We start from the raw sequence: 23,903 nt of genomic DNA on the forward strand, positions 1-23,903 counted from the left end.
TGACCGGCTGCCCTAGAGAGTCTTTTCCCCGAGCCTTGCTCTGGGGTTTTTTCTCTCCCACCAGTCATCTTGATCGCGCAGTTTCTTTTTGGTTTTCCGATCTATTCTTGATCGGTTTGCGTCGCCCACCACCGTCGTCGACCCCGAGCGCCTCTACTCCGACCTCGACGCGACCAGCCGGCCTCTCCTCTGACCCGGCGGCCACGCGCGCCGAGGCGGCCCGTCAGGGCTAGCCGCCGTCCGCGCGTCGGTCCGCCCGTCGCCCTGCGCCGACCGTCACCGCCCTGCTCCGACCGTCACCGCCCTGCTCCGACCGGGACACCTGCATTGCCCCGACCCGGCGGCCTCGCGCCATGCGACGGCCAATCATAGTCGTCGCTCGCGCGCCGGCCCGCCCATCGATCCACATCACCGGCCTCCGCCGTGTCTGCACGGCGCCCGGCGGTCCACCTCGCCGGCCTCATCCTCGGCTGCGTTAGCCTCATCGTCCGCCTCAACTCGGGCGCCGCTGCTCCATTGGTCGCTTGGGCCTCGCTGCCCGTGCGCCGGTGTTGCTTTGGCAGCCCGGGTGCCGGTGCTGACAAGCTCGTTTGCATGACGTCCCACGCCGTCCGTCGTCGCCGGCTTCATCTCGGACTCCGCCGCCATCACGCCTCCACCGAGCGACGTCCCTGACCTCGCGCGCGATCGGCTTGATCACCCGCTCGCCGCCGCGATCCGCCTCATCTACGTCGCGCGACCGGCCTGGCCCGTCGGTTACGCGCGCCTCCGCATGTCCCTTGAAGATCGTCCCCAAGTTCAGCGCACCTCTCCACCGATCGAGCATCGGGCTGCCGCTGCGTCGCCACATCGGGTCGCAGCGCTGCCGCCCCGTGGTTCTCCTAGCGGCTGCATCGACTCGTGCGTTACCGCTGCGTCGCCCCTTCGGGCTGTAGTGTCGCGATACGCGGTCCCCGCCGCCGTCCCGAGGCCGTCCCCGCGGTTGCACTGACTCGTGAACCGCCGTTGTGTCGCCCCTTCGGGCCTCAGCGTTGCGGCCCGGGGTCCCCGTCGTCGCCCCGACCCGCCTGCCGCCGTTGCGTCGCCCCTTCGGGTCGTAGCGCCGCGGCCCGCGGTCCGCTCCGCCGTCACCGCGCGTTGACCTCCCATGGTATGCGCCGCGCCGTCTTCCTTGGCGCGGGAACGCCACCGTCCGCGCCGATCTTCGTCACGCTGTCAGGGTTCTTCACCTACTTCGAGCACCGCCGCCGCACTCTAACCTAGCCGCCGCCGCCGTCAGGCCGCCGCCGCTCTTCTTTGGCCGCCGCCGCCGCCCGTCCACCCCCTTCGTCTTCGTCCAAGCACCAGCCCGTCGCCAGCGTCGCCGTCATCTACCCCGACCACTTCATCTACTCTGACCACCGTTGGTGACATCGGCCCTGCGCCGATGGACGCCGCAATCGTCGTCGAGTTCTTCTCTGCTGGCCCCTCCGACTTCTCCGACATGGCGTACAGCTCGTGCAGGTCCCTCGTCTACGCATGCCCAGTGCTGGCAACACTGATGCGTGCCTTCATCCACGACGTGTCCCCGGGCCTGGCAAGCCTGGTCGGCGCTTCGTCAACTTCGTTTTCGTCCGTCTACGCATGCCCGGTGCTGGCAACACCGGTGCGTGCCTTCGTCCACGATGTGTCCCCGGGCTTGGCAAACCCGCCGCGACGCGTCGTCAACAACATTTTCTTCCCGACGCACCACTACTTCGACACCACTGCGCCCATGCTAACTCGGCGCCCCCTTGCGCCCGCGGCTCCACGGCGACTTCCTCGACACCGGCTACCCCGACTCGACATCGACCACGGCATTCTTTGCATGGCTACCTCGACCACGACTCCACCACCCACGCTCTCGGCTACATCGACAAACGGCACAAAGGGCTATCGCCTGCTTGAGCAACCTCGTTGGTTTCCACTCCAGCCACGACTCCGCGATGCGTCGACCGTTACGACTGTGGGGGGGTGTCCGTCGGCTTGCCTTCAGATTCTTCTCCAGTCTCACCGTCTGCGTCGCTACCGTTGTGACTGCGGGGGGATGTTGAGTATAAGGATTATTAGGAAGTATATGATAGATTAGGATTTGGTCCTGCCTTGTCTTGTACTCCAAGTTGGTCTTTGTACTCCTATATATACGCCCACGAGGCTCAAGCAATACATAAAAACTATTCCACCAAATCCCTCTCTCCCTTCTAACAGCAACGAAAAACGTTGGGTTTTCCATTGTCAAATCCCGAACGTTTGGGACTTACCGGCATCCCTAATGAATGCAGCAAATCGTTTGCCTCTGTATTTTAAAAAAAGAATGTCACAACGTTAATTCACCAATTGCAAACTAGGACTTTTAGAAATGATGGGAGCATCTGATTGACTGAATACACAATTGGTATCCCATAATGCATATGGATAAACCTGATTAATTACAATATATCAGATTTCGAGCTGTGAATCTTGTGATAGTGGGCTGGGTAGCACGTGGATACTACTACTCCACTAGACAGAAGCCCGGCCTGGATGTTAGGCTTTCGGGCCATGCTGCCCATGCTAAAGCCTACTTCCATTCCAACACATCTTCGAGCTACACGCACGACGACGTAAACATATACCTTGACAGTAAAATTCAACAATATACTTTGCATTCACACTGTACCGAATCAATCAACGTATTCGTTGATCGATCGGAAGCTCGGAGCGATCAACGGAACTGGACGTTGGAACGGTAGTTTGTGTCGGGCTTCCAGTTGGCCGGGATGACTTGTTTGGCCACCAGCGTCTTGCCGGATTCGCTGCGGATGCGGAGAGAGAAGGGGCCCTGCAGCCGGCGCCTGGAGTCCATCCGCCAGATGGCGCCCCACGAGTGGCGCATCGCCGTCCAGTACCCCGTCGGGCGGCCGTTCCTTGACTCCATGAGGTCCATCTGCACCACGGTGCCCTCCCGGTTCGCGAACTCCACCAGCACGGCGAGGTAGTTGGGGTTGGAGCCCCGCTCGACGTGGAAGTTGACGTTCAAGCCCGGATGATTGCATGGCACCCTGCATGCATGCACCGACGGAGCTGATCAGTGACCGGAGCCCCAAGAGTTCGCTTGGAGTACTACTGTAGTCAAGGTTGTGCCAGAGACGTTACGGACCTTTGGAACTGGATGTCGATAATGCCGGCGTGGCGGAGCTTGTCGTTCTGGCCGGGCTTCGCCATGGCGCCGAACGCCGTGCCGCTGAGGTCAAAATGGTACTTGGCCACAGGGTAGTAGTTCATGTCGGTGATCATGACCGTCTCCGGCTTGCCGGAGCAGGCCTTGTTATTGACGCATCGTATCTGGAAAACCAAGCAGAAAGTCAACTAATGCGCTACACTACACGTAAACATGTTTTCTTGAGCCGAGACTGCTACCCACGCACTATTACAGAGTAACATGTTACGGACTGCTACCCACGTATTTCATCAGTGTGTGAACGGAGCTACGTACGCACTGTTAGCTTTGACTAATCTAGTGTAATGACTAGCAGCAGCGTCGGCGCTGTAGTATACTAATTAATTTATCATGTACACGTACCTGGTAGCAGGCGCCGCAGCCCATGCCGTCCTTGAACAGGGGCTCGTTGCCGCAGGAAGTCATGGACATGAACGGGTACTGGTTAGTGTGCTTGTAGCCGCAAGCACCACCTGCACAGATCGATCGACATTGTTATTAACTATCCTAAGCTGGCATTGTGTAACGTTATAACATGCGCCGCCGGCCACCACCGGAGCATATGCACGTACGCACGTACCGTTGTCATCGGGGCCGGCGCCGGTAGGCGCGCCGTACCATGTGGCCTTGGCAGGGAGCCATGACCAGCTAGCCTTGGAGGCTTTGGCCAAGGAGCCGGTGTAGTTGAGCGCCGAGTGGGCGCAGCAGCCATACGTGAGAAGAACGGAGACGAGTGCAACAAGTGCAACGGCATTGGCAGAGACCCGAGCCATACTTGCACTAGTAGCCAGTAGTACTTGTCAAGTAAGTCGGCAGCTGTGGTCTGATGGCCGGACGGATCGGCATTGCCGGGGGATTTATAGGGCAGGCCAGCGGGCAAAAATGAAGTGGGAACGGCGACAATGGCCGCTCAACCTGTACAGTATTCCGTGTTTGAGCTAGCAAGGTCACATGGGCAATGGCTCAAGGAGCGAATCATGGAGGAATTTAGTGGCATTGCCTTACGTGCTTCCTACTATAAAAATGACATCTTGTCAGTGATCGCATGTTATGCCATTGGCGACTTGGCGTACACTCGTACGGCACACCGGTACCCGCTGCGTAATAAGTACTCTGGGCGCGCAAGTGACGCAAATCGGGTGCTGGTTGCAGAAAGTCAGATGATTTGTGTGCCGTTGGATCAAACCTCACGCTACCCTGATTCTGACGCATGTTCTTCCTCCTTCTGGGCTTCTCTTTCCAGCGCCCTCTGTTCCTGTGGCTGACTGGGTCGACGCACCTCGTCCAGCAACGCGCCGTCCCTGTGGCCCGTCGCTACGTGCCTTCGGTCTGGACTCCCAAGACTAATTAACCCTAGAGCTTACTCCTTTGCATCCTCCTTCGCTGGAGTTGCCTTCGTGTTCTCACCTGCCACCAGCCCACCGCCACCGCCACCGCCACCGTCATGCCTCTATGGACCCAAGATAAATCATCGGAAATGATAAGTATCTGACGCACAAATCGAACGTTTTTTATGATATGTTTAGTGACACAAGAACAACAGGTTAGTTGACACACACGGTAATTTTCTGTCAAAAATAAACTAAAACACGAAGTAGACATCTTACCAATTAAAATTATCATTCTTGCGTCACTGAACTTGCCATTGGACACATTCGATTTGCCCTATGCTTACACCCGGTGTTCGAGCGTTATTAGATTCGTAAATCATATCATCAATTCGTCGCTAAAATAGAAACTCAAATCATGAATGTAAAAAAATGTGTTTGCCAATTCCAAACTAAGAATCTTATATAATGAAAAGGAGTTATAGAGCTGAAACTTTTTGCTTTCTGGAGCAAATTTTTTTTTCAAAAAAGGAAATGCGGAACGGAAACTGAAACGGAAACGGAAATAGAACATTTCTCGAAACAGACTTTCGCCTCGCTTTATATATAAAGTATTACAACCAAGTTATTCGGCCGAACGATACAAGGTGATGAGGTAGCCCTCTTACAAAGCAGATCCCAGGATACCCGGACAACACAAACGCATACAACTATGAAACCGAAAGAAAACATAGGACATAGGACAGCTAGATTACAACACCGCGAGATGCCCCAGGACACCTAAGCTCCACGACAATACCCTCACGAGGGGAAAGGGCACCAAGCGTCGCCATTGTCGAGCCTAAAACAAACCAGGGTTTTCACCCAGAGCTTTGGCATGAAGAGGAGAACCACAACAGCGTCCTCATGAGGATAACGGCACCCACGGATGTCGTCGTTGTCGGTGCAGTGCTTTCGCTCGGTAGCTCACCCGTGCCACCACGAGGCCCCAACACCCGGGAGGCGCACCAGCCTCCAAATCTGGATCTGGGCACCCCATTGCCAATGACAAATAGTGTGCCCGAGCTACCCGTCACTACACCCCTTGCCGCCCCGACAACCAAGAAGCATAGCCGCCACCACCGGCATGGCACCCGCCGACGAGCCATCCATGCAGACCACCATCCAGACCGCCGCCCCAGCATCCATGTCTCGAGACACCATCGACCATCCTCATCCCAATGCACCAACCACAGTCGGAAGAGTAGAAGACACCTTCTTCGACTCCTAGCCCTGCATCAGCCACTAGGTCTGGGTCAACACCTCCACCGTAGGAGGCGTCCACACCTGTGTCCCCATCTTGTCCCGATGAACTGAAGGGGAGCACAACCTAGCGGCTAGAGACAGCCGCCGTTGAGCAAGCCTCAGCCCAAGTCCACTAGTCTAGGCCAAGCAGAGCTCACACAACGCCACACCCGTAGCCATAGGCGCCGATAAGACGGACGACACAACAGCAACAAGAGCACTACACTCAGATCGCCGCCACAACCGAGCCATCGAGCGGGGAGGACAAAGGCGAGGACAACACCTGCGCATACTAGGTCGGCCCCATCACGGGCACACCGTCGGCCGACATCCACAACCAAGAACGCGCACTGCCACACCACGAAGACAGCTGATGAGCCCGCCACCTCCTGCACGGAGTCGTCCCTACACCACCTACCCGGACCAGGACTGCACCACCCTGCACAACCCCCTCCTACTCCACCGGCCGGCCAACCAGCCACCCTAGGGCTACCAACTAGGAGCCATTGCGGACCAACACTCCTTGAAAGCTGGCTCAAGTTGTTTATTATGATACCTCGGATTCATGACTCCTATGCAAGTTTTACATTGGTAAATTTTAGTACCAATGTTGGGCCTTCTGGAAGAGTTCAACGATAGATAAAGGGATTCAAGGGAGGCCCCATAACCCCCACACACCATAAGATGCGTTTGTGGTGGAACAAAAAAAATATTGCTGGTGCTTAATGTTGGCTAAAGTGGAACAAAACACCGGGGCAAAAAGCCTAAGTCTTCCACCCTTGGCCAGATTTTAACAGGTTGAACAATTAAGCTTGATAACCCAAGATATCCATGTTGTCACATGGAAAGTACGCTGCACCTGCAACTAGCAACGCTTTAAGAGTGGTTGAGCAAATGGTAACATAGCAAATCAAAGGTTTGCTAGGTAGTGGAGGTTAAAGGTTATATCATGTCAATATAGAGGTTGTAAACATGTGGTAGGTCGCAAGACCAAACGATTGCATCAAGACATCTAGCAAGTAAGGTAGTAATGGTATCCATGGTAACGATCATCCTTGTCTGTTATCCTGCTTTAAAGAGGAACAAACACATGAAGCATAGTTGAACGAATCCTTGCACTTCGTACCGTTACCGAACTCTAGCAAGAAGAAGCAAAACCAGAAAGAAGCAAACGGTAAAGTGAATAAACAAGGCATGGCATAAAGCACAAACACGAAAGATGGCATGGCATAAGCAAGAGAAGCAATTACTACATATTAAGTGAAGCTCGATATGCAACGAGTCGCATATCGACGAAACTCCAGGTTAGGACATTAGGTTCAATCCCGTTTTTATACTCATCAAGTTTAAATGTTCATTATCATGGCAAAGAGTACAATATAAGTAAAAATCCCTATCTAGGCAATTTAAATGAGGCCGGAAAAAATAAATAGCATCTCCTGAAAAGCCTCATATGCAATTAAAGGATTGACTACTGTTCTGCCATTAAAACAATTTTATAGTAGTTAAACATGAAAAAGTGCACCATTGTGTCATCTATGCATTTTTCTAGTCCAATTACATTCATGATTTATTTAATTCCGAATTACGGTTAATTATTTATGATTAAAACCAAGTAGCATTTCAGCAATTTTAATTCAAACAGCAAGTTAAATATTTTTAACATAGATGAGAGGCAAATAACTAGAATCTACGCGAAAAACTGAGCAAGAGTCACATATAACATGTTTAAATCCGACTTATGGGCATTTAGTTATTAGCGATTTAAAAATGATGGCATTTTCTGTAATTTCCAATATGCAGAAATTATTTAATCGTGAGGGGCCGAAACTACTGCTACATAGGCCGGCGCTGATATTAAACTATGCATGCAGGCGCTGGATATTAACCTACGCCTAATGGGCTGGCGCAAGAAACAGGAAGAACGTCAGATAGAATAAAGCGTGCATGGCACATCATCGCGAAATCACTAATTAAGGAATACTCGTTGCAAAGAACACTCCATCTTCCCAGGTCACGACAAGTGGCGCACATACAGCGCGCCACTTGTCGCAACCTGGGAGTTTTCCCTTTTTTCGTAGATTCGTTTATTCAAAACGTTTTATCTCTTAAACCGTGCGTCCAAATCTCAAACCGTTTTCACCACTGGATTCCTCGCATTGAGATCTTCAAAACTAGATCCCATGTTGATAGGTTTTGACGAACTTTTTTTTCACGAAAAAAACCGGATGAAAAAAACCGTACGAAAAAACCAAACCGGGAGCACGGTTTTTTTCCTTTCCGAAAGAGGCACGCCCGTGCCTCTCGCGAAATCACAACCGTGCCTCTCGTGTAAGCAAAACCGTGACTCTCGTGGAAAGAAAAAAAAACAGAAAACGCGTTTTTTTCCTTTCCGAAAGAGGCACGCCCGTGACTCTCGCGAAAGCACAACCGTGCCTCTGGCAAAAGCAAAACCGTGACTCTCGCGAAAGAAAAAAACCGAAAACGCGTATTTTTTCCCTTTCCGAGAGGCACGGCCGTGACTCTCGCAAAAGCACAACCGTGCCTCTCGCGGAAGCAAAACCGTGACTCTTGCGAAAGAAAAAAAAAACAGAAAACGTGTTTTGTTTTTCCCTTTCCGAGAGGCACGGCCGTGACTCTCACGAAAGCACAACCGTGCCTCTCGCGGAAGTAAAACCGTGACTCTCGTGAAAGAAAATAACAGAAAACGCATTTTTTTTTGTTTCCGAAAGGCACAGCCGTGACTCTCACTAAAGCACAACCATGCCTCTCGCGAAAAAAAAAGTGACTTTTCACGAAAGAAAAAAAAAGTAAACGCGTTTTTTCGCGTAAAAAAAAATTTTCACATTTTTTTTGTCAAAACGCTAAGGAAGACCGGGGAAAAACCAAAACGTCGGAAAAAACCGGGAATAAAACCGTTTAAAAAGCCAAAAATGCGTGTGAAAAAATAAAATAAAATAAAATCTGAAGGGAGCGTCCAGAGCGCGACACGTGGCGAATGGCTGAGAGCGCGTCAAGTGGCGCTGATCGTTGCGAGGCTCCCGAAGGAGCGCTCGTTAACTAGTTGCTCCCCACATCATCGAGGCGGTCGCACATGGGTTGCTCACCTTCTAGGCCGAAGTCCGGTCGATGGAGAAGCGACTGGGCTTGGAGGTTAGGGCGCAGGGCTCGGACCACGGGGGACGGACATGCTGGACAGAAATATGAGCATTATTTGTCATATGCAAATTTTATCATGTTGTGAATTGAATAGGTGCAACAACTTGTGTGACTTCTGTAATGGAAATATGAGCTTCCTACTAAAGAAATGCAAATATGAGTGATACGTAAAGAAGAGTAGAACAATAAATCATTGCCTAATATATAGAAAGAGTTTCCAGTTTGAAGTCAATCTGGTTCCTTTTATCCAATTTAGCAATACTATGTTTGTAAAGTGGTCAATATTCCCAACTTTTCCTAAAGTAGAATTATGTCGTACTCAGCAAAATCAATATTCAGTCAAATGCATTGCATCAAGATTAGTACAGAATAGGAAAAAACAGTCCATGGCTTGTTAAAGAACCCAAACCAGGTCAGAGGGGTGCATACCGTGAGTGACTATGTCCTCTGGTAGGGTGATATTGAACTAACACCGGCGTTTGGCCGAGGCCACATAGACTTGGTGTTTCCTTGCATTGTGGGTTCCTCGAATCAGTGCTGATGCAAAATGACACGGCGACGACAGATGGAGTTACTGCAAACTAAGACACATATGGATGAAAATTAATTAGTATCGTTTACCTCGTTCTCCATATGAGAAAACAGGCTTGGTCAACAGCGAGCGAGCAAAGGTTAGCGTCGTGCGGCCGGCGACGAAGGAGGCGAAGGAGGTCGGCGGCGATGCAGCGTGTTTCCCGAGCCTACATGCTGCGGGGATAGCCGGCGTGGCGAGAGTCATCAAGCTCATGGATTTTGGCAAATAGCGAATGAGGCTAGGTGCAATCCGAATGAGGAAGAATGGGGGTTCTATACGAGTGAGGAAGAAGGGGAGTGGTGTTGCCACAAGTGTCGACCCTCTATTCCTAATCACACACATGTCCCCGTAAGTTGTGCGTGGAATGATTAATCATCATAGACAATTGTCTTTAGTGAAACTGTTGGTCCTATCTTGTACACAGTTCATTTCACGAAACCGTGGGTGATAACTAATCAATTCACAAACGATTCTTCCTTTCGACCCATCTGTACTGTATCGCATAAGGTTTCTTCTTCTCGGTCGTGCGCGATGCCTTCTAATCACACACGTTTATTATCTAGACAGACAGTTTTATATTTGTACCGTCTACAATGTGAACATCGCAAACGGTCCTTCCTCATGATAACCCCCTTGTGTCTAGTGAACCATGTGTTGCACCCGCACCAATATTGCACCATGTTTCTCCTGCCAAATGTGACACAGTAGTTGCCACGCTAGAAACTAGGGTGACATCCCACGTCACCATGGGCCTGATTAGACGGACATCTCTGTCGTTGTCGACCAGCCACCATAGCACGCGGCTGGGAACACACTGCCACCCACCTCGAAGGGCATCGATAACACCCTTTCATCCAAGGGGAGATGTCCGCGAGCCATCGGATCTGTGAGACGAGCCGCAGAGGGCCTGAGTTGAACTGACTGGCGCGTGCACCACGGCCATCCATCGCCATGGAGCACCAATCGCCTGCAGAAGAAGGAAGGGGAAGCCGAGGAGCCCCGCCGCCGCACGTGTTTTGCCCCACGACGGCGGGCGAGGGGGGAGGGGCTGTCGCAGAGGATGATTTGGTCGCTGCTCAAGTCGCCCTGCTGGAGAGCACGTGGGGGCGACCAAAAAAGAAAAGAGATAGCTGCGGACGAAATTAATCTGTTTTCACAGGGGATATTGATGAAAATGGTTATTCACTTCCTTTTCTTCTAGTAACCACGTTCACGGATCTGCAGTTGATGTATCTTCCCCCACCACCGAAAATGCACGTTGACGAGTGGCGCAAGTAAGAGCGCACGTGAAGTTGCCCCATTTTTCTTCGGCGATGCGTGGGTGCATTTTCCTTGATCATTGTCCTCCTACTACTCGAGTCTAGAACTTGGTTGTTCACACATTCCATCCACCGGCTAAAGCAAGACACCTGCATAAAAAGAACTGTCCAGAAACTGGCCGCAGTTTTGCGTCGCGGCAGAACGAATCACCGAAAGCACACGGAATTTGACCAACGACTGTAACTATAACTAATTAACGGCATCCGGAAGGAATTCCGCCCGCACGCAGGACCGGCATGCTCACGCGCGCGCCGTAGCTTGCCGCGGCGAGCGGCCCGTTCCCCGGCCGCACGGCTTCGCGTAGCACATTAGCACCTGTGCACCCGTCGCGGCACACGATCGGGACCGAGATCGAGTACGTGGTGGGAGATGGATCGCTCGCCGGGTCGCCGAAAGCTCAGTCTGAGACGGAGCCGGCAAGGCGGCAACGGTGGGTGCGCGCCGGCGGGCCCCGGAAATCTGGTGCAAGAGCTGGGCTAGTGACTTCCGGCCTGCGTGCCGCGAGCGACTCGATCGTACGTGGTCGCTCCTTCCACCGGCAGTTGCCTTCGGCGGGCGGCCGTGGCCCGCACCTCACATGCAGAGGCGGGTAGGCGACGCAGCCGTCGGCATCCCACTCCGCGCCCCGCACATGCGCCTGAGCAGTCCGTTACTTTGTCCCTTTCCGCTGTTAACTGTTCGGAGAAACGACCGGTGCGGGTCAGGTGGAAGGTCTCGTCCTCCTTTTCCATGTTCTTCATTTTGTCTGGAGAAAGAGAAAGGGCATCGACGATAAAGTTTTCCAGTTTTTACCTGGCTATCTTGTGCACCATTCAGTACATTATTCATGACATTCATAGTAGTACAACTTACTTAGAAGTTCTTTTATTTTAAAACAACAAACCTTCTAGTGGATTTTCATTAAAGAAACCGTATAAATAACATACTTGGGAGTAGTTTTTTTTAACAGTACAGGCGCAGACGCTCACACATGCATTCATCCTATGTGCACCTTCAAGAGAATGGGTTAGCACATCATCTTGAGATTGACGAATTCGCCGCAGACGTCTACATAGTCGATGAGAAAGTCTCCTCCTACTGAATGCATGTCGCCGAAAGACCTGAAATAAATCTAAAAAAATGCGTGCATCGGTGTCTGGTCTAGGACTTGAACCCTGCTGGTTAGAGATAACACTGTCCTCCTAGCCATCCAACTGTAGGTTGGTTCACATTTAGGAGTAGTTTAATTTGAGAACATTGACCAAAGACTAAACGGAGCAGAGTCCTGTTATTTCACTAAAAGAACATGACCAAAGACTAGCTCGGCGATTGGGAGAGTTTAGCGCCAGTATTTACGGCGACGATCCAGCGGTCTCTACTAGCATGCATGCTAGTCGTTAAACAACTTTCTTAGCTAGAGTGAACTTTTAGGCGGCGATGTTGCCGGCAGTCGCTCGTGTAAAAGTTAATCCGAATCATTCACTATCATTAGGTAGCTAAGACTGACGGTTATAGAACGAACGAATTGGTTAGTGGTTACCATACGGAAAGAAAAGGAGCTTTTGAAAGTGAAAGACATGTGCCGGGAGATTGGCACCCTTTGCGTTGGATAGACGCACTAGCTAGTCGGTGGTAACTGATATGACGCAGACATACTCGACTGCGTGCTTTGCTTGGTCGTTGCAAAAATTATGACGTACCGACCTTTCCAGGATCGTCGAATCTACCGGAACGGAGTAGAATTTCCACTTGCCGTGGCCGTACGTTCGTTAGAAAGTCAGGATCGAATTCCTGGCGTGCAATTAATCCTTGGCGCGCATAATCAAGTTTGACAAGTACTAGGGCAATACGAACTGATGAGTACTGGCAGTACTGATGAGAGACTGAAGGAGGGACAAGAGTTAAGCAGGAGTACACACAAACAGTAATAACTTATGGTCTGCTTACACACTGGTACAGTGACAGTGGGCGCGGGAGTGCACATGCAAAAGTGCCCCTCCTCCATATCCCACCGACGTATTCAAGACACACATGCACGACGACGCCTACATGACACCCGACGACCCAACCTTAACTAATCAAAAACCTCCTCGGTAGTACCCATGCAAAACGATCCATGATAGTACAGATACCAAATCAAGCCAATGCATGCATGATTCCAAATGATGAGTTCGGTTCAGTTCAGCAGCTTCAGCTGTACTGGACGATGGAGCGGTAGAAGGTGCTGGGCGCCCAGTTGGCCGGGATGACCTTGTCGGCCACCAGCGTCTTGCCGGACTCGTTGGTGATGCGCATGGAGAAGGGCGCCTGGAGGCGGTGGCCGGAATCGAGCCGCCAGATGGAGCCCCATGACTCGCGCATCGGCGTCCACGTCCCGGAGTTGGCCTCCATGAGGTCCACCTGCACCACGTCGCCGTCGCCGTCCTCGTACTCCACCAGCACTGCGAAGTACACCGGGTTCGACCCCTGCTCCACGTGGAAGGTCACCTTGAGACCGGGGAACTCGCACGGCACCCTGCACCAATCATCAGCAGCAGCAATCAGCAACCCATGTGCCATTGTAACTTGGTCTGTGACCGAGCCGGGACGACGGCAAATAAGTGTGAAGCGACGGTGCTCAAAATAGAGTATTATTCGCAGCGAATCTATTTGGGTCCCAGTTAAACCGGTCGCGGTCGTGAAAGTTTTGTTGGGCAAAAGCACTGGTTATATAGAGTATGATACTGTTCATCGTTCACGTAGGGCCAGATAGGATTCGTGCAACGATATGATGAAATGCCACCGACCTCTTGAACTGGATGTCGATGATGCCCGAGTGGCGGAGCTTCTCGCTGAGGCCGGGCTTGGCCATGGCGCCGAAGGCGGTGCCGCTCAGGTCGAAGTGGTACTTGGCAACCGGGTAGTAGTTCATGTCGGTGATGACCACCGTCTCCGGGTTGCCGGAGCAGGACTGGTCGTTGGTGCATCGTATCTGGAAAGGCAATAGTAAACGATCAGAAGTCAAGATTAGCACTGTGTCACCAGCTCCATTTCCACCACGTACGGCAGGGGCAAAGCACCAACAATATGACGAACGAGCTAGTCTAGCTACCTGGTAGCAGGAGCCGCACCCCTTGCCGTCCTTGAAGATGGGCTCGTTGCCGCACGATGTCATGGAGGAGAAGGGGTACTGGTTGGTGTTCTTGAACCCGCAGGCACCACCTGAATGCACATCCATCACCGCATGTCATTACACAAACGTTCAATTAATGGAGAGAGAACTCCGCGGCGCCATGCACCGGCACGGCGCATGCAGACGTACCATCGTCGTCAGGGCCGGCGCCGGTGGGGGCGCCGTACCAGGTGGCCCTGGCGTCCTCCCAGTTGGGGTCGGCGGTGAAGGCGGAGTCGTTGAAGTTCCCGGCGCCGGCGGCGTAGGTGACGAGGAGGGAGAACAGTGCAACGAGTGCAACGGCCTTGGACGAAAGAGGAGCCATGTCAAAGTACCACTGCTTCTTCGAGCTTGTGGGGGTAGTGTACCAGCGCACTGTGACCAGGTCGGGCTGGGAGGCTCAACTATGCTTTGATGTTCTGGGAGTATCATATTGCCGGGGTATTTATAGGCAGGCGCAGTGCAGGGCGACGCGATCGCCATCCACGGTTGTTGCACCCGACGACGTGCTTTGTGTAGGGGTCACATGGCTACGGGAGCAAATCCTGCGAGAAATCACGGCTTGGCAGTTACACATTGCATGTTTCTGTCCACACTGCGTAGTGCGTACCTGCCCTTGAGCAACAATGCTACACCTAAGTAACCTCTTACATGATGCTACGACCTTTCCTTTCTAGAAACGAATCACCTTCCCCTTGAATTTCACGGGTGGGCCTAAGCGTTTTTTACTTCCAACCAAATCAGACCATGTAAGCTCGTATATAAGTTTATGAGGATTGGATCTTTTGTCCCACTTTATATGGGGTTTGATAATTTGCTCTAGACTTGTCTCAATGGCAAGTGTCCCCGACCCCACCTGTAATTCTTAGGGGTGGGCAAATGATCAAAGTTAGAAAAAAAAGTGGGACAAAAAATTCAATTTCTTTATAAGTTTCATAAAACTTTTGCGTAGATGTAGCAAAGCTCGCCTTTAGGGGTGAAGGCGGACATCGTCTGCATTTTTCTGTTCACAGACAGTCGTGGACATGCGGACGCTGTCCTGTAATTTTTGCTTCCATGATGGTCGTGGACATGCGGACGCCGTCCCATTGCATCCCTACCTGCCCTGCTCTGGCTGATGCGCTGAGCTGTGTTCCATTTCTGCTAGAAAGAGATACGCATACGCACAGTACTATGGAAAATCGTATTCTCTTTCAGGAACGTACAGCTAAGTGGTGCCTTTGGCGATGATGCCGCGTTAGGAAGGAGAGATTCGGGCGGGAACAGCAAGTTTGCAATACAATTAAAGCGTGGACGTTGGCCTGACTGACTCTTGTTGGAATCAATCATCGGAACCAACCTGTTTAACAGGCAACCACCGAATCATGTAGGACGAAGTTGCGTAGAGGTACCTAATTAACACGCTGCGGGTTCGTTGGGGGAAAATTAAGGGCACTTGCGATTTCATTCACGAGCACAATGATGCTGCTACCTGATACGCGATTATATACCATCCATCAATCCATGCTGGAATCCGCTTATAAAATTCCGGGATGCAACCGTCCTGAGTTTTTTGATAGATTTAGTAACTGCCCTGAATCTTTTTTTAGCAACCTAGCATCCCCTTCGTATATTAAGCTCAAGGTGCATAATAGGGGATTAGAAAAAAAGAAGGTACTACATAATAGGGGCATAACATCCCCTAGTTACAGAAACAGTCATAACTAAAAGAAAATTTACAAAATAATCCAAAGGGGACACGTGCACCCTCAGCTGCCGATGGGAGATCCACGCGTCGGTCTTGAGTACATGAGTTGCTTCAGACTTACACTAGGCTTCCACGATGTCACGGCTGACCTGAAGCGACAAGCCACCGCTCTTGACGCCACCAGCAAAGTGGTGGCACCGCCGATGACCTACGGCACACACTAACGGCTTCTTTTGGCACACAAGCTATGCAGCTACCATGGCGGCATAGACGGAGCCCATAGAGGACAAACCCGCTGACCCCATGGATGAAGATGATGTGCAAGGGTCAACAAGAACCGCTTCCTCCTGAGAAAAAATTTCAGGGAAAACCGCCAAATCTGTTATCTCCAACGGAAACCTCCAAGCAAGAGCATGCATTAACAATCTCCCAACTACCCTGAATCCTAATTTCTGACGCATTAAATACTCAATTGTTGCTTGCTTGTGATTATCAGTTGGCAACAATCGGCTGCATCATATACCCGGCTTTCACACACGGGTGGATTACAGTTATCGATACCCAAACGTTTGACGAACTAACAACCTCAGAACTTTTACTGTCAAACAACAAGTTCTATTATGCTACATACTTTTGATTCTTTGACCTCCCAGTTTTCCATCACATTTGGAAGTTGAAAAGTCTTTTTCTTATTCCTTTTATATTACCATAGTGCCATTACTAGATAGATCGAGCCAGTTGCCTCGATTGGTAACTTTGTCATTTCCTAAAGGGCCAAAGGGTATTTTTATACTTCTATTTTGCCATCCCAATAGAGCCCACGACCCATCAACGTATGATATGGGAGGTATTTTGTAGTATTGAATAATGTTGCTTTGATTTGTTATAGAAACCTAAGATGGTGAAAAAGACGAATTCCTTGCAAGGCAGGATGCCAAACATCTTTAGTAACTAAACCATCAGGGAAGATGAAAATTTTGAAATAGCATATTCTGTTTACGACCCACTAGCTCCATGAATTATACTCAACAGCCATGGATGCTAGTTTGCCAGGAACACGGTAAGAAATGAGCCTATTGTGTGTATTTTAGGGTTTAGGGAGCAAATAATTACAAGAGTTGTATATTTAGGAGGGAGGGTAAAATACTGAAAAGGGGGCTAGAATACAATTTGTATCCAAGATTGGAAGTTATGGAAATGCTTGTTTTTAATTTGAGGGCAACTAGAATGAGATCCTCTTTGAGGTTTCTGCTCCAATTATCAATGCTAGGATATTTGTTATGAAGGATTTTCTCATTTCTTTATTTCCAGAAGTTCTTTTAGGATAGAATGATGACCGTCATAGCAAAAAACCTTTGCAATGACCCTTTTAACCAATTCCACTTCATGAAAAGAGGTAATGCTATTTGCTTGTTAGAGATAAGCTTCATCTAACAGCTCCGTGCAAATGGGTAGTCCAAAAATAAGTGGAGATGTGTATCATTTGTTTGCACTTGGCATAAGACACAATTATAGTCGGGAAGGTGAAAAGACTTTCTTTGGAGCATGTTCCTTGTGTTTAGCCTGACATGAAGAAGGGGCCATAAGAAATTCTTAGTCGGTAGGCACTTCCCCAGATCTACTGGAATTGTTTGGGGCGGGATTGAGTTATACTACCTTCCTCTGGGTTAATTAGCCCCCCTTGCTTCTTGGGTCAAAGCTTGACCATAGATTTAATTAGCAAAATATAATCTATATGTGACAAAATAATATCACCGGAAACTTCTTTCAAATATGAATCTAGCAACATAATTTTTATGGCATATAACTTATATTTTGCTAATCAAATCTAAGGTCAATGTTTAGCATAAAATACAAAGAGGACTAATAAAACTGGATGGATGTAGTACTCGACAACCATGTATGCTAGTACTCGTCATACGAAGTTTTGAAGACCACAATCGTCACTTGTCGTAAGAACAAAATTCGGCAACCGTTGAAGGAACATTGGTTATGGATCACCCTAAGCAGAGCAGGCTTGCAATTCTTCACAAACCAGCCCATGATGTAGAATAACTCAAAAAGAAGAGATCAAAGTCACTGCACCACGAGCGAGACAACTATTTTCCTTGATTTACACATCAACTATGAATATCTGAAGAGAGCCAACAAATCTAGCAAATGCTATGTGGGTGGACCGGAACTAAGGTAATGCCCTTACTTGAACAAATATCTATTTATGATTACACTCCCCATGCAAGCATCCGCAAATACAACAGAAGTAATTAAGATAAATCTAACCATAGCATTTAACATATGGATCCAGAACAGCACCTTATGGAACAATTCATAAACTAGGGTTTAGGTTTCTATCACTCCTGCAACCCATCATCTATAACTAGTTCCACAATGTCTTCCCCTAGGCCCATAGATGGTGAAGTGTCATGTAGTCGACGTTCACCTAACACCACTAAAGGAAGAACAACACAAAATAATATCAAAACATTAATCGGTGATCAACTGCACATGATTACTAGCAACAAGACTTTTCCCATGTCCTCAAGAACAAATAGAACTACTCACAACTCATCATATTGAACGTCATCAGCGGGTATAAATATATGATTGACAATCTGAACATAATAATCTTCCACCAAGTAAACCAACTAGCATCAACTATAAGATATAATAAACACTCCTAGCACCCCAGGTAACGATCTAAGGTTTGATACAAAGATTGAACACAAGAGATGGAGTAGGGTTTATAGATGAGATGATGTTGGTGAAGATGTTGATGATTCCCAGAATGAGGAGAACGTTGGTAATGATGAAGGCTTTGATTCCCCCCCGGAGGGAAGTATCTCCGGCAGAATCATTCCGCCAGAGAACAAAAGTTCTCCTGCCATGGTTCCGCCTCTAGATGACGGAGGAAAGTCCCGAAACTCCTCTCCTTATTCTTTTTTCTATGAAAAATGCCAATATATAGCAAAAGAACATCTGGAGGGGACCGCAAAGGCCCCACAAGCCCGGGTGACATGAAGAGGTGGTGGTCGCGCCCCCTTCCCTTGTGGCCCCCCTATGGCTCTTCTTTGGTACTTCTTTCCTCCAGTATTTTTTATATATTACAAAGCAAATCTAAAAAAATCCATGTTTCATTTTGAGCTCCAAAGAATTGCTATCTCCGTTGTAGCCTTTTCAGGTCAGAATTCTAGCTGCCGGTAATCCCCTTTCTTGATGTATTTTGCATTTTAAGAGAGAAAAGGCATTAGAATTGCAACATAATATAAAATATAACATCAACATAAGATAAATAACAGTAAGAAATAATGATGCAAAATGGACATATCAACTCCCACAAGATTAGAATCTGCTTGTCCTCAAGCGGATACCAAACTCGGTAAACATGACCACATGTTTATAGAGAGATGTGTCAATAAAAGAAAATTTGGACATGCCAGCATCACATTTATAATTATCATTATATACCATGAACAACAACTCTTATTCATAAAACTTCTCGTCAAGTGACAAGCTATTCATATTTTAAGGTATAAACCATAAACTCTCTTGAAACTCAACAAACCATGTTCGTAGTCATCAAACAATTGCAATTCATCATATTTTCTGGAAGAGTCTATGTAAGAGCTTTAGTTTAGCAAACTTCACATACTCAAATATCATATAGTCTTCTAATGATTGCTGGTACTCAAATCGGTATTTTTAGAACAAACTGTTTAAATCAGACATAAAGAAAGATGGAGGTTTAATGTTTGACCTCCCAACTTATTTACCTCAAGGATAATTGTCAACAATATTAACTCATGATCATATATATTCAACTGGATATATGTGCCTGGATCTTTCCACACCACATAATGTTTGCCAAGTGGAGAGTATTTGAGGTAGGAATAGAGGAAAATCTTTTGACTCATGCATGAAAGTAAAGTTTTCACAGGAAAAGTAAAAGATAGTGTTAGGGCATATTTCTCCCTCGGTGGTTTTGGTGATTGATGACAATGCTTTTGCAGACTAATCGTGTGCATTGAGCATTTCAGATAATCTATCATATGGCACAAAGACGATTTGAACCCCTTTGGATATTTATGAAGACAGTGTTTTTCTTGCGTTTCTTTTTCCATGGGCTTGAGTCGTAGGATCACCGTACTATTAAGAGGGGTCCGTTTCGGAAAGGTTTGGGTGGAATCAACACATACACTATCACCTTGCACCCTCTTTCTTTCCCGTCCCGTGAGCTTGTCCCTCCTTTTGTGCTTGGTGTTGGGAAACGTTGCATGGAAAACAAAACAAAAACATCTACGCACACGCAAGATCTATCAAGGAGATGCATAGCAACGAGGGGGGAGAGTGTGTCTATGTACCCTCGTAGATGGTAAGCGGAAGCGTTTGACAACGCGGTTGATGTAGTCGAACTTCTTCGCGTTCCAACCGATCGAGCATCGAACATACGGCACCTCCGCGTTCAGCACACGTTCAGCTCAATGATGTCCTCCGCCTTATTGATCCAGCAAGACGGCGATGTAGTGGATGAGTTCCGGCAGCACGACGGTGTGGTGACGGTGATGGTGAAGCTATCTCCGCAGGGCTTCGCCTAAGCACTATGAAAATATGACTAGGGGTGTAAACGGTGGAGGGGGCGCCGCACACGGCTAGGCCATTGTCTGTTATGTGCTAGGCGCCCCCTTCCCACATATATATAGGTGGGAGGGAGGGAGGAGCAGCCAAAGGGGGCGCCCAAGTAGGAGGAATCCTACTTGAGGTCTCTCCCAAGCCGCCGCCCCCTGCCTTGTATAGGGGCGGGGGAAAGGCAGGGGAGGGTGGCGCCCCCCCCATTTCCTTTCTCCCGTGAGAGGGAAGGGCGGGAGGGGCTAGCCCTCCCCCCTTTCCTTCCCTAGGGTTGGCCGACAAGGGAGAGGGGCGCACCGGCCCCCTGTGGGCTGGTCTGTCCCTCCCTTGGCCCATTAAGCCCATAACGCCTACCAGGGGTGTCCGGAACCCCTTCCGATGACCCGATGTCTACCCGGTGCATCCCGAAAACCTTCCGGTGTCCGGATACCATCGTCCTATATATCAATCTTAACCTCTCGACTATTTTGAGACTCCTCGTCATGTTTGTGATCTCATCCGGGACTCTGAATAACAATCTGTCACCAAATCATATAACTCATATAACACTATATCGTCAACGAACGTTAAGCGTGCGGACCCTATGGGTTCGAGAACTATGTAGACATGACCGAGACACCTCTCCGGTCAATAACCAATAGTGGAACCTGGATGCCCATATTGGTTCCTACATATTTTACGAAGATCTTTACCGGTCGAACCGTTATGACAACGTGCATAATTCCCTTTGTCCGTTGGTATGTTACTTACCCAAGATTTGATCGTCCGTATCTTCATACCTAGTTCAATCTCGTTACTGGCAAGTCTCTTTACTCGTTCATAATACATCACCTCGTAACTAACTCCTTAGTCATTTGCTTGCAAGCTTATGATGTGTATTACTGAGAGGGGCCAGAGATACCTCTCCGATACTCAGAGTGACAAATCCTAATCTTGATCTATGCCAACTCAACAAACACCTTCGGAGATACCTGTAGAGCATCTTTATGATCACCCAATTATGTTGTGACGTTTGATAGATGATACGTCTCCAACGTATCTATAATTTTTGATTGTTCCATGCTGTTATATTATCATTATTGGATGCTTTACAATCACTTTATAGCAATTTTATATCATTTTTTGCGACTAACCTATTGACATAGTGCCTAGTGCCAGTTGTTGTTTTTTTGCTAGTTTTTTACTTCACAGAAAATCAATACCAAACGGAGTCCAAACGTAGCGAAACTTTTTGGAGATTTTTTCTAGACCAGAAGACACAAGATGGGCCAAATAAGTACCAGAGGGGGGCTCTGAGGGGAGCACAACACACCAGGGCGCGCCTGGGGGCCCAGGCGCGTCCAGGTGGGTTGTGCCCACCTCGGTGGCCTCCCGCACTGCCTCTTCGCTCTATAAATACCCAAATATTCCAGAAACCCTAAGGGAGCTGATAACCCACAAGTATAGGGGATCAATTGTAGACTCTTTCGATAAGTAAGAGTGTCGAAGCCAACGAGGAGCTAAAGGTAGAACAAATATTCCCTCAAGTTCTATCGACCACCGATACAACTCTACGCACGCTTTAACGTTCGCTTTACATAGAACAAGTATGAAACTAGAAGTACTTTGTAGGTGTTGTTGGATAGGTTTGCAAGAATATAAACATCACGTAAATAAAAACTAGGGGCTGTTTAGGTAAAGAAGCAATAAAGTTAGTATAGCGAGTGTGTAAAAGTGGTGGTAGGAGTTGCGAAATTGTCCCTAAGCAATTGACTACTTTACTAGACCGATAGCAAGTTTTATGTAGGAGAGGCCACTGCTAGCATGTCATCCCTGACTTGGAATTCTATGCACTTAAGATTGGAACTATTAGCAAGCATCCGCAACTACTAACGTTCATTAAGGTAAAACCCAACCATATCAATAAGATATATTGGTCCCCCTTCAATCCCGTATGCATCAATTTCTATGCTAGGTTGAAGCTTCTGTCACTCTTGCCCTCCAATACATAGTCCTATCAACATACAACTAACCCTATGGTGTGATCCACGCGCGCACTTATATGATGGGCACCAAAGAACAGCAACATAACCACAAGCAAATTAAACCAATCATAGCAATTCACCAATTACCGATAGGACAACGAAAATCTACTCAGACATCATAGGATGGCAACACATCATTGGATAATAATATGAAGCATAAAGCACCATGTTCAAGTAGAGGGTACAACAGGTTGCGGGAGAGTGAACCGCTGTAGATAGATGGGGGAAGGTGATGGAGATGTTGGTGAGGATGACGGAGGTGTTGGTGCAGATTGCGGTGACGATGATGGCCCCGGCGGCGTTCCGATGCCACCGGGAGAGAGGGGGAGAGAGCCCCCCTTCTTCTTCTTCTTCCTTGACCTTCTCCCTAGATGGGAGAAGGGTTTCCCCTCTAGTCCTTGGCTTCCATGGCATGGGAGGGGCAAGAGCCCCTCCGAGATTGGATCTCTCTCTCTCTCTCTCTCTCTCTCTCTCTCTCTCTCTCTCTCTCTATTTTTGCGTTCCAGATTCTGGCCTTTCACCGTTTCTTATATTCCCGGAGATCCGTAACTCCGGTTGGGCTGAAATTTGGACACGATTTTTATCCGGATATTGGCTTTCTTGCGGCGAAAGAAGGGCACCAACCGCCTTATGGGGTGGCCACGAGGGCCCAGGGCGCGCCCCTCACCCTCGTGGGCCTCTCGGGCATCGTCTCACGTTGATTCCACTTCCCAAAATTCACTTATATTCCAAAAAAAATCTTCGTCAGTTTTTCTCCCGTTTGGACTCCGTTTGATATGGATTTGCTGCGAAACAAAAAACATGCAACAAACAGGAACTGGCATTGGGCACTGGATCAATATGTTAGTCCCAAAAATAGTATAAAAAGTTGCCAAAAGTATGTAAAAGTTGTAGAATATTGGCATGGAACAATCAAAAATTATAGATACGACGGAGACGTATCAGCATCCCCAAGCTTAATTCCTGCTCGTCCTCGAGTAGGTAAATGATAAAAAAGATAATTTTTGATGTGGAATGCTACCTAGCATAATCTTGATCATGTAATCTAATCATGGCATGAATATTAAGACACGAGTGATTCAAAGCAATAGTCTATCTTTTGACATTAAGACAATAATACTTCAAGCATACTAATAAAGCAATCAAGTCTTTTCAAAATAACATGGCCAAAGAAAGTTATCCCTACAAAATCATATGGTCTGGCTATGCTCCATCTTCACCACACAAAATATTCAAATCATGCACAACCCCGATGACAAGCCAAGCAATTGTTTCATACTTTTGACGTTCTCAAACCTTTTCAACTTTCACGCAATACATGAGCGTGAGCCATGGATATAGCACTATAGGTGGAATAGAATATGATGATGGAGGTTGTGTGGAGAAGACAAAAAAGGGAGAAAGTCTCACATCGACGTGGCTAATCAATGGGCTATGGAGATGCCCATCAATTGATGTCAATGCGAGGAGTAGGGATTGCCATGCAACGGATGCACTAAGAGCTATAAGTGTATGAAAGCTCAAACTGAAACTAAGTGGGCATGCATCCGACTTGCT

The 23,903-nt window shown here is 48.6% G+C and overlaps 2 protein-coding genes across 2 annotated transcripts; both read right to left on the reverse strand.

Annotated features, from left to right (window-relative positions):
• Window positions 1-2,369: 2,369 nt before the first annotated feature.
• LOC109749701 (expansin-B2) lies at window positions 2,370-4,073 on the reverse strand. The gene is made up of 4 exons (XM_020308648.4): window positions 3,798-4,073; window positions 3,581-3,690; window positions 3,158-3,342; window positions 2,370-3,059 (listed from the first exon to the last, which is right to left on the reverse strand). The coding sequence occupies exons 1-4, from the start codon at window positions 3,988-3,990 to the stop codon at window positions 2,723-2,725; spliced, it is 825 nt and encodes a 274-aa protein (XP_020164237.1). The 5' UTR covers window positions 3,991-4,073; the 3' UTR covers window positions 2,370-2,722.
• An 8,689-nt stretch (window positions 4,074-12,762) lies between these two features.
• On the reverse strand, window positions 12,763-14,453 carry LOC109749700 (expansin-B3). The gene is made up of 4 exons (XM_020308647.3): window positions 14,163-14,453; window positions 13,953-14,062; window positions 13,648-13,832; window positions 12,763-13,376 (listed from the first exon to the last, which is right to left on the reverse strand). Exons 1-4 carry the CDS (start codon window positions 14,335-14,337, stop codon window positions 13,052-13,054), a joined length of 795 nt encoding a protein of 264 aa, XP_020164236.1. The 5' UTR covers window positions 14,338-14,453; the 3' UTR covers window positions 12,763-13,051.
• Between the last annotated feature and the right edge of the window lie 9,450 nt (window positions 14,454-23,903).

This window comes from Aegilops tauschii, chromosome 1, assembly GCF_002575655.3.
Source record: "Aegilops tauschii subsp. strangulata cultivar AL8/78 chromosome 1, Aet v6.0, whole genome shotgun sequence".
NCBI lineage: Eukaryota > Viridiplantae > Streptophyta > Magnoliopsida > Poales > Poaceae > Aegilops > Aegilops tauschii.